The sequence below is a fragment of the Telmatherina bonti genome, assembly GCF_933228915.1.
Source record: "Telmatherina bonti genome assembly, chromosome: 18".
NCBI lineage: Eukaryota > Metazoa > Chordata > Actinopteri > Atheriniformes > Telmatherinidae > Telmatherina > Telmatherina bonti.
In genome coordinates, this window is record NC_136616.1 from 32,431,607 (window position 1) to 32,442,298 (window position 10,692).

Genomic DNA, 10,692 nt, shown 5'->3' on the forward strand with positions numbered 1-10,692 from the left:
CCGGGTGTGTGAATGGGTCTTGTGTTAAAAACTGCTGAGAAAGTCTGAAGTTTCAGATGATTTTCTACCTGCATGCTGCTCATTCTTCTATTACTGACGTCAGGAGGACAACTTGGTCTCCAAGTCTTCTTTTATTATAACATGTTTGTAATTCAAACATGTGCATCACAGTCAACAGCACAGAGGCTCCTTATGAACAGAAACATCTCATATTTACAACACACACACACACAACAGGAGAAAACAATGGTCTGATATAAAAACATGTGTAGAAACAGAAGGGAGCCTATCCATAGCTGCCGTCTGGAGGTCTGTAGAGTTTGGGGAAGGTGAGGAGCTGGACGCCGCTGAAGGCAAACTTCCTGCTGCCCACGTTCTTCTGCACGTTCTCCATCCTGCAGCCGTCCCTGCACACATGCAGCGTCACACAAAAACATAGATCATTTACGGGAATCTGAACATTTTAAATGTTCTCATGTTGGTAATAGTTACTCAGACCTCACTTCCAGCGAACGACAAAGCTGCAGTGTGAAATCTGTCCACTTGGTGGCAGCAGAGCGCCAGAGCAGCATGAAGAGATCATAACTGTGAAGATCAGGGGTGTCCAGTTCTGGTCCTGGAGGGCCACAATCCTGCAGGTTTTCCATGTAGCCCTGTTCCAACAGACCTGACTCAAACTAATCCTGTAAATGTGCAAAACCTCATTGGCTGTTGGATCCATTTAACCCTTTCATGCATAGTTGCCATATAGAGGACACCTATTTTAAGCTTTTTTTCTTGCATATTCATGAATGAATATGGTATTTTGTAAATAAACCACTTCAGTGGACGTTAGTGAGTTATCCAAAACGTTTCCACTCACTGTAGAATAAATAAATATATGATATAACTGAACATAATGTAATTACACAAGTTTGCCTTTGTAATAAATAGGAAAAGAAAATGAAACAGCTATATTTTATGATTATATATTATTTAATAAATATTTTATAGAATACATTAAAATAAATCATGATAAATGCTGAATAACAATAACAAAAAAAAAGTACCATTGCATATGTCTGTAGAGGTAAAATACTGTACTTAAAAAATGTTGCATTGTTTTTTCTTCTCTGTCTGTAAAGCGTCTTGAGATGGCATTGCCGTGATTTGACGCTATATAAATAAAGTTGAATTGAGTTTAATTGAATTTTTTTTATTAATACCTGCATGAAAAGGGTTAATGTGAGCCAGGTGTGTTGGAACAGAATACAATTATACCCGCATGACATTGGTGCTTGAGGACCAACTTTGGACACCCCTGTTGTAGGTGGTCTGACACAAAAAAGGCCACATTCTTACAGAAATGTGTGTGAACACAGATGTGTCCTGGACCACACTAACGCTTTGCTCCTGAATGCCTCAAACACAAAGGGAATGACAGGATTTTTACACAACAAGAGTCCAAAGACTATGCGACTAGTGGGCAGTCACTTCCTCCACTAGTGGGCAGAGCTGGGTTCACAGTTCACTTCAGTGTTTTAACACCCGTCTTCCAACACCGGTTGGTGGAGGTATTGCACCGCTTTAAACATGGCCGACACACTCGCACAGCCTTTCTTCAAACACTTTCTACAGCTGCTCTAATCTTCCTCTTCTGTGGTTTGTTCCCTTCGCTGGTCGCACGTCAGACCATTCTCAGCTTTCATCTTGAATCATGTCGGCAATATTCACAGGTGGCAACTGCTGCCGGCTCGGCTGCAACAGCTTGCTTTTTGTGAATTTGACTTCATAGTTCTCTCTCCTTTTTTTCAAAAGCTAAATCAAAGATTGTTTTTAATCCGTATTGTAACAAAACCAACACAATTAGTTGTTGGTTAAAATGTCAATGCTCCCTTTATCTGATTAATAACTGCTGCCACGAGTCTCCTCATTCAGCTGGATGTTCTCAACCATGCTAACATCCGCTGTGCTACAAGCGCTGATTCAGCATGCATCACCGTGGTCTGTATTCTCGTGTCAGCAGCCCATCACGCTTTCTTTCAAGCATTTGAGCTGTTGTGATCTGGTCATAGGTTCTGCTGTCCAGCCTGCAAGACCCAGAGAAGGAGAACGACCTTTTGTATTTAAAGTCTTTCAGGACCTTACCCTTATGTAATAGATTTATGTTGACTATCACATTGTCTTTGAGTTTTTAACCTTTTCATTCGTTGCTTTGTTTTTTTTAATCTGTACCTGTTGCTTATTCTGCTGCTCTTCTGCCTCTTAACTGCCTCTCAGGGACAAAGTTTGTTCTGATTGTGATCATGTCACTCCTGGCAGCTGGTCCATTAAAACCACTGAACCATGGAAGCTCGGGGCCTCTACCTGTCCTGGGAGCTTGAGGGTCCTTCGCAGTATCTTAGCTGTACCTAGGACGGATCTCTTCTGGACAGAGATGTATGATGTTTCTCCAGGTATCTGTTGGAGCCACTTCTCCAGCATGGGGGACACGGCCCCCAGTGCCCCGATGACAATGCGTACCAGCGTTGCTTTCAGGCCTTCTCCAGTTCTTCCTTGAGGCCTTGGTACTTCCCCAGTTTCTCGTGCTCCCTTTTCCTGCTATTTCCATCATTGGGGATGGATACATCGATCACTACGGCTTTTCTCTGCCGCTTATCCATGATCGCTATGTCTGGCTGGTTGGCCACCACCATTTTATCTATCTGGATCTGGAAGTCCCACAGGATCTTAGTCCTTTCATTCTCCACCACCTTGGGAGATGTCTCCCATTGGGACTTAGGGGTCTCCAGTCTATTTTCTGCACAGATGTCTAAATAATATCTACATAATTACAAGCTTTGTGAATAATTAAACTTGATTGTTTGAATTTTAATTACATAACAAAATTTGTCCCAAAAAGCAATATTTGTATTTATTAAAATGAATTTTAAGTGATGATTAAGTCAAATAATATTTGCTTCTGGTCCCGGTCGTCATTGTAAATCAGAATTGGTTCTCAGTTTACTTGTTTGGCTAAACCAAGGTTGATATAATTAAATAAAAATGAAGCGGTTCTCCTTCTAAAACATGAAGAGACCAGGACCAAGAGCAGTGGCCTTGTTCAGCCCCTCGGAGACCGGAAGGGGAGCAACGGGACCTCCATGATGACTACCACATCAGAATACATGGAGACAGAAGAGCTGGTAATGATCAGACATTAGCTTGGTTACAAGATGTTTTTTAATTTGGAATTAATTATTTGAAATCAAATAATGTCGAATTAAAGTATTCGCCTTCGAGTTTACATGGAAATAGTCATATTTACTTGGAAAACATGTTTATTCACCTTTACTTGAGATCGGCAGGTTCTGATTACACAGAAAGTGGACGAGCGCAACACGCTCAAATTTGACCCCCTTAGCCCCCATTAAAAGTTGTGAAACTTGGTACACACCTCCAGCCCGGCAAAAATTTCAATAATCTATGGTCCACATACATTTCAATGGAAAAAGGACTCTACAGCGCCCCCTATACAAGAAAAAAATCCCCCAAAGAATTGGGTCAAAAAAGTCTACTTTGACGTACTAAAACTAAATTTGGCACACGTGTAATCAAATCAAATCAAATCAAATCAAATCAATGATACTGTATTCATCCCCAAGGGGAAACACCCCAAGACAAGCAAAAAAGTCAATCGGGCACATGCTGCCATAGCAACAGGGTGTCCATCATCTTGGCGATTTTGGCCATTTTTCAAAATTTGGGTGCGCATTGTATTTGAACGAACTAGTCAGAAGGAATTCATGCAATTGACTCCAAATTGGGCAGGAAGCTTCATGACAAGATGGGGATCAAAAATTGTTCAAATCTTTCTAATAGGAGGAACTGTGTTACCGTGGCAACGCATGGAAATACGGTTTACTCGCATGTCCACAGAGATACATGCAATCTGCACCAAAATTGAAAGCATTCATATTAGTTAGGACCTTCACACATTGTACCATGTCTTGTTGTTGTTTTAATCTTGATTTTATCCTGTAAAGCACTTTGTGTTGCCTGAGGCATGAAAAGTGCTCAAGAAATAAAGTTTGATTTGATTTGATTTGATTTGTTGGGGGGGGGGGTCCAAAACATCAAACATCTACTTTGACACAGGACAATGAAATTTGGCACACACGTGTAACACCTCAAGACAGACAAAAAAGTCAATCAAACACCTGTTACCATGGCTACGGGGTGTCTGCCATCTTGCCGTTTAGACCCATTTTTTTATGTAAAACCATAAGGCCAAGCCATCTATGAGGAGGAGAGCTGTAAGCCAGTTCCACTTCGGTGGATCAACAACTGACTCTGGCTTTGGATCCAGAGCCAGGAGCATGCCCACAAGGTCATACAAGCTGGAACCAGTGTATCCTAAAAATACTCTTCCTGAAACTGAAACCTTCCAACTCCTCCTTCATCCTGATATGAAACACAGCAGCTCCACTCTCTTCACATATGTTTCTTCCCCTTCTGATCAAGAACATAGTTGTGACCAACACGTGCTGAAGCGGAAGATCTGATTGGCCACATTCACTTAAAGGCAAAAGGTGATCAGATGTCAGTGTAGTTTATAGTCCAGTAATCTAAAGAAAGTGACAGAGTCGATGTTACTGAGAGCTGAAATGGCGCAGAGAGGAGTTCAGCTGGACGAAAATAAATTCTCTTGTTGCATCTGTCTGGATCTACTGAAGGATCCGGTGACTATTCCCTGTGGACACAGCTACTGTATGGACTGTATTAAAACCCACTGGGATGAAGAGGATAAGAGGGGAATCCACAGCTGTCCTCAGTGCAGGAAAACTTTCATACCGAGACCTGTCCTGGAGAAAAACATCATGTTAGCAGAGTTAGTGGAGGAGATGAAGAAGACTGGACTCCAAGCTGCTCCAGCTGATCACTGCTATGCTGGACCTGAAGATGTGGCCTGTGATGTCTGTACTGGGAGGAAGCTGAAAGCCATCAAGTCCTGTCTGGACTGTGGAGCCCCTTACTGTGAGAAGCATCTCCAACCTCATTATCGTGTGGCTCAGCTGAAGAAACACAAGCTGGTGGACCCCTCCAAGAATCTCCAGCAGCACATCTGTTCTCGTCATGATGAGGTGATGAAGATTTTCTGTCGTACTGATCAGCAGAGTATCTGTTATCTCTGCTTAATGGATGAACATAAAGGTCATGAAACAGTCCCAGCTGCAGCAGAAAGAGCTGAGAAGCAGAAGGAGCTGGAGGTGAGTCGACAAGAAATCCAGCAGAGAATCCAGGACGGAGAGAAAGATGTGAAGCTGCTTCAACAGGAGGTGGAGGCCATCAATGTCTCCGCTGATAAAGCAGTGGAGGACAGTGAGAAGATCTTCACTCAGCTGATCCGTCTCATCCAGAAAAGAAGCTCTGATGTGAAGCAGCAGATCAGATCCCAGCAGGAAACTGAAGTGAGTCGAGTCAAAGAGCTTCAGGAGAAGCTGGAGCAGGAGATCACTGAGCTGAAGAGGAAAGACGGCGAGCTGGAGCAGCTCTCACACACAGAGGATCACAGCCAGTTTCTACACAACTACCCCTCACTGTCAGCCCTCAGTCAGTCTACACACTCATCCAGCATCAATATTCGTCCTCTCAGATACTTTGAGGATGTGACAGCAGCTGTGTCAGAGACCAGAGATAAACTACAGGACATCCTGACAGAGACATGGACAAACATCTCACTGACACTCACTGATGTGGAGGTTTTACTGCCTCAACCAGAACCAAAGAGCAGAGCTGACTTCCTGAAATATGCAACAGAAATCACACTGGATCCAAACACAGCAAACAAACAGCTGTTACTATCTGATGGAGACAGAAAAGCAACATTAATGGAAGAAGAACAGTCTTATTCTAGTCATCCAGACAGATTCTTTTATTGGTGTCAAGTCCTGAGCAGAGAGAGTCTGACTGGACGTTGTTACTGGGAGGTGGAGTGGAGTGTTAATGGAGTTAGTATAGCAGTCGCCTACAAGAACATTCACAGAACAGGAGTTTCACATACATCTAGATTTGGATCCACTGACAAATCTTGGTCATTATGTTGTGAAAAAACCAGATACACATTTTCTCACAACAAAGTCCAAACGTCAGTCTCAGGTCCTCCTTCCTCCAGAGTAGGAGTGTATCTGGATCACAGAGCAGGTTTTCTGTCTTTCTACAGCGTCTCTGAAACCAGGACTCTCCTCCACAGAGTCCAGACCACATTCACTCAGCCGCTACATGCTGGATTCGGATTCGTAACTTACGGATCTACAGCTGAGTTTATTAGATAAAGTGTCATGTTGTTAAAATTTGGATTACTGCCTGGTAGCACCCATCCAACTTGATCATGAAATGCTTTAAACAGTCATGTCTCTTATCAAATCCACCATCCACTTCACCCTGGACCCATTGCAGTTTGCATACCGAGCCAACCAGTCAACCAATCAGTGCTGCTCTCACGACACTAAGGACACGTATGTACGAATGCTGTTCATATTAAACACCATCATGCCACAACAGCTCCTCATCAAACTGGACCAGCTGCTCACTGTGCAACTGATTGCCGGACTTCCTCAGGACAAGCGGTACAGGTTGCCAATAACACGTCACGCACCATCACGCTACACAGGAGCTCCGCCGGGAGACGCGCATGCTCGCATTCAGCTCTGACCATGCAGCGGAGTTTGTAGACGAAGCATCTCCAACGATGACGCCACAAACTACAGGGAGGTCAGCCATCTGTCCATGTGGTGCAGCAATCACTAATGTTTGAATTGTGAAGAAGATGAAGGACGTTGTTCTGGACTCCAGAAGAGGCCACACCCAACACCGCCTACTGGACATTACTGGTGCTGCTGTGGGGAGGAAACACATCAGTAAAGCCTGTTCCATTCTCCACGAGAAGCGAGAACTTTTTCCTTGTTCTCGAGGCTCCGAGAAGAAAATGACGTCATCTTGTTCTCGCAGACGTGTTTAAAGACAGTTCTCGACACATCGGGCTGGCAGAACTTTTTTCTTGTGGGGTTCCGAGTAGTATCGTGTGATTGGTCGGACATGTGAGGTGGGCGTGGTTAACACTGAGAAAACATGAAGCGGAATTGTTGCTTCCGCGTTTTTACTGTTGCGGGTAAAACGGACTGCTTTAATAAAACAGCTGATCGAGGTGGTGAGAAAGTACAAACATTTTTACATGTGGCATTAAAGGCAGAGTATGTAAGATTTCAAGGCGATTCTTTCCACCACCAGGTGGCAAACACCAGGTCGTGAGCAAAACCACAAAACTGCTACCTCCACAAACGACCACAGGTTGGCAGTAATGAGCAAAACTCACCCCTCACCCCTCCTCCTTGCCAACTCCAATGAGGGCAGGAATCGCTTGTGAGCTGTAGCTCAGAGCCGCTCTGCAATAAATGGGCTTATACTCCCCCTACTGGTGGAAAAAAGTACTTTTTGTTTTTTCACTGGTCAGAAAACATTGAAGAAGGGTCTTTGTCATTAATTAAACTTGTAATTTAATAACGCATCAAATATGGACAGACTGGAACCTACATGTTTAAAAAACTATCTAATTATGATTGTAGTTATTTTTTTAGTTAATTTATTTTGAAAATATTGAAAATCTTACATATTCTACCTTTAAAACACTCGGACCCAGCCGGGTGCACAACCCGCCCAGCTGCGGGCGAAGTTGCTCGTTAAATATGAAACTATAAAATCACTCGGAGAGCGGAAACCTCTGCCAAGCACAATGTTAAAGAATCCTTTTAAAGCATTCCTGAATCCAAACGGTGATCCTGATCACCACCAAAATTTAATCAGTTTTTCATTTTTACATTTGCAACAACTCTTGAAATTTTTTATAAAAGTCCGTCCATAACCTTTTAAGTTATCTTGAGCAAAAAGACGGCAGTAAAAACATAACCTGGTGCCCCCCCGCAGTGATCCCTCCCCGCTGCAGACGTGCTTCTCGTGGAATATGTATGGACCTGCCGAATAAGACATTTTTTCTTGTTCTTGCAGCCTCGAGAACAAGAACTCAGTTCTTGCTTCTCATGGAGGATGGAAGTGTCAGGATTTGGGTTTCTCCCTTTGCTTTGTTTTCAGGGTTCCTGTTTTATTTTGTAGTTTCCTGTTTAGTTCCCTCGGTTCTCGTTTAGCTTCATTGATTTACTGTTATTGAATTCACCTGGTTTCATTTTGTTAATTACTTCACCTGTCATTGTGTTCCGTGTATTTATACCCCTCACTTCTTGTCTTGTGTTGCTGGTTCATTCGTTGGTTTTTGGCCTTCTCCTTGTCTTGGATTAAAAGGATATCTGATTTCTGCATACTGGCTTCCCGACTCCTGCATTTGGGTCCACCTCCCTCCAGCCACCGTGACATAATGAACCAGCCACCCAGGACCCAGCAGGAGAGGAGAAAAGGACACTCCAGGCGCCATAAGCAGAGACCACCAGAGACCATGACCTGTGACGAACTGGTGGGTATTTTGCTTGGGCTTGGACCAGCTCCTGAGCTGGTGGAGAGGGAGGTCCGGTCGCGGTTCTGGGGAACCAGACTGGCTATCAAGCCACCAGCTCTACGGTCCACGTCTCCGGCGCTGCAGGCTCCCACGCCAGCGCCCAGAACCCGTCCGGCGCTGCAGGCTCCCACGCCAGCGCCCAGAACCCGTCCGGCGCTGCAGGATCCCACGCCAGCGTCCGGGTCCACGTCTCCGGCGCTGCAGGCTCCCATGCCAGCGCCCAGGTCCACGTCTCCGGTGCTGCAGGCTCCCACGCCAGCGCCCAGAGCTCGTCCACCTCCCTTGCTCCATGTTCCCGAGGGGGTCCCAGGACGGGACGCTCCTCCCTTGCTCCATGTTCCCGAGGGGGTCCCAGGACGGGACGCTCCTCCCTTGCTCCATGTTCCCGAGGGGGTCCCAGGACGGGACGCTCCTCCCTTGCTCCATGTTCCCGAGGGGGTCCCAGGACGGGACGCTCCTTCCTTGCTCCATGTTCCCGAGGGGGTCCCAGGACGGGACGCTCCCCCCTTGCTCCATGTTCCCGAGGGGGTCCCAGGACGGGACGCTCCTCCTCTGTCCCGAGTTCCCGAGGGGGTCCCAGGTTGGGACGCTCCTCCTCTGTCCCGAGTTCCCGAGGGGGTCCCAGGTTGGGACGCTCCTCTTTTGTCCCGAGTTCCCGAGGGGGTCCCAGGTTGGGACGCTCCTCCACCGGCCCCAGCGCCAGCCCCGGTGTCCGAGGAGGAGGTCGCTCCTTCTCCCACGTCTCCAGTGTCCGGCGAGGAGGTCGCTCCTTCTCCCCCGTCTCCAGTGTCCGGCGAGGAGGTCGCTCCTTCTCCCCCGTCTCCAGTGTCCGGCGAGGAGGTCGCTCCTTCTCCCCCGTCTCCAGTGTCCGGCGAGGAGGTCGCTCCTTCTCCCCCGTCTCCAGTGTCCGGCGAGGAGGTCGCTCCTTCTCCCCCGTCTCCAGTGTCCGGCGAGGAGGTCGCTCCTTCTCCCCCGTCTCCAGTGTCCGGCGAGGAGGTCGCTCCTTCTCCCCCGTCTCCAGTGTCCGGCGAGGAGGTCGCTCCTTCTCCCCCGTCTCCAGTGTCCGGCGAGGAGGTCGCTCCTTCTCCCCCGTCTCCAGTGTCCGGCGAGGAGGTCGCTCCTTCTCCCCCGTCTCCAGTGTCCGGCGAGGAGGTCGCTCCTTCTCCCCCGCCTCCAGTGTCCGGCGAGGAGGTCGCTCCTTCTCCCCCGCCTCCAGTGTCCGGCGAGGAGGTCGCTCCTTCTCCCCCGCCTCCAGTGTCCGGCGAGGAGGTCGCTCCTTCTCCCCCGCCTCCAGTGTCCGGCGAGGAGGTCGCTCCTTCTCCCCCGCCTCCAGTGTCCGGCGAGGAGGTCGCTCCTTCTCCTCCGCCTCCAGTGTCCGGCGAGGAGGTCGCTCCTTCTCCTCCGCCTCCAGTGTCCAACGTGAGGGATCCAGAGCCGAGGCTGCCCCCGTCGTCTGGGCCTCCCGGCCGTCCTCCAGAGCCGAGGCTGCCCCCGTCGTCTGGGCCTCCCGGCCGTCCTCCAGAGCCGAGGCTGCCCCCGTCGTCTGGGCCTCCCGGCCGTCCTCCAGAGCCGAGGCTGCCCCCGTCGTCTGGGCCTCCCGGCCGTCCTCCAGAGCCGAGGCTGCCCCCGTCGTCTGGGCCTCCCGGCCGTCCTCCAGAGCCGAGGCTGCCCCAGACTGTTTCCTGAGCGGGGCCATTTGGACTCTTCCCCTGGACTTGTGCCCCTGGACTTTGTTTTTTCCCAGGGGCACAAGTCCCCTGGGAAAAAACTTGTGCCCCCTGGACTTGTGCCCCTGGACTTTGTTTTTTCCCTTGGTCCCTCCTCCGGGCCCCCTCCTCCCGCCCGTCTCTAGACTCTGGACTTTTTGGGCCGTCCGGTGGCTGGCCCTTGTGGGGAGGGTACTGTCAGGATTTGGGTTTCTCCCTTTGCTTTGTTTTCAGGGTTCCTGTTTTATTTTGTAGTTTCCTGTTTAGTTCCCTCGGTTCTCGTTTAGCTTCATTGATTTACTGTTATTGAATTCACCTGGTTTCATTTTGTTAATTACTTCACCTGTCATTGTGTTCCGTGTATTTATACCCCTCACTACTTGTCTTGTGTTGCTGGTTCATTCGTTGGTTTTTGGCCTTCTCCTTGTCTTGGATTAAAAGGATATCTGATTTCTGCATACT

General features: G+C 48.0%; 1 protein-coding gene across 1 annotated transcript in view; it reads left to right on the plus strand.

Moving 5' to 3' along the window:
• The window catches only part of LOC306768989 (uncharacterized protein), a gene marked incomplete at its 5' end in the record, with an annotated part of 18,973 nt that extends 10,078 nt beyond the window's left edge, over positions 1-8,895 (plus strand). The window contains 2 exons of the mRNA XM_079257490.1: positions 2,518-2,660; positions 4,578-8,895. Of these exons, the coding sequence (XP_079113616.1) occupies positions 2,518-2,660; positions 4,578-6,293 (1,859 nt within the window). The 3' untranslated portion in view covers positions 6,294-8,895. The remainder of the gene's footprint in view (positions 1-2,517; positions 2,661-4,577) is intronic.
• Between the last annotated feature and the right edge of the window lie 1,797 nt (positions 8,896-10,692).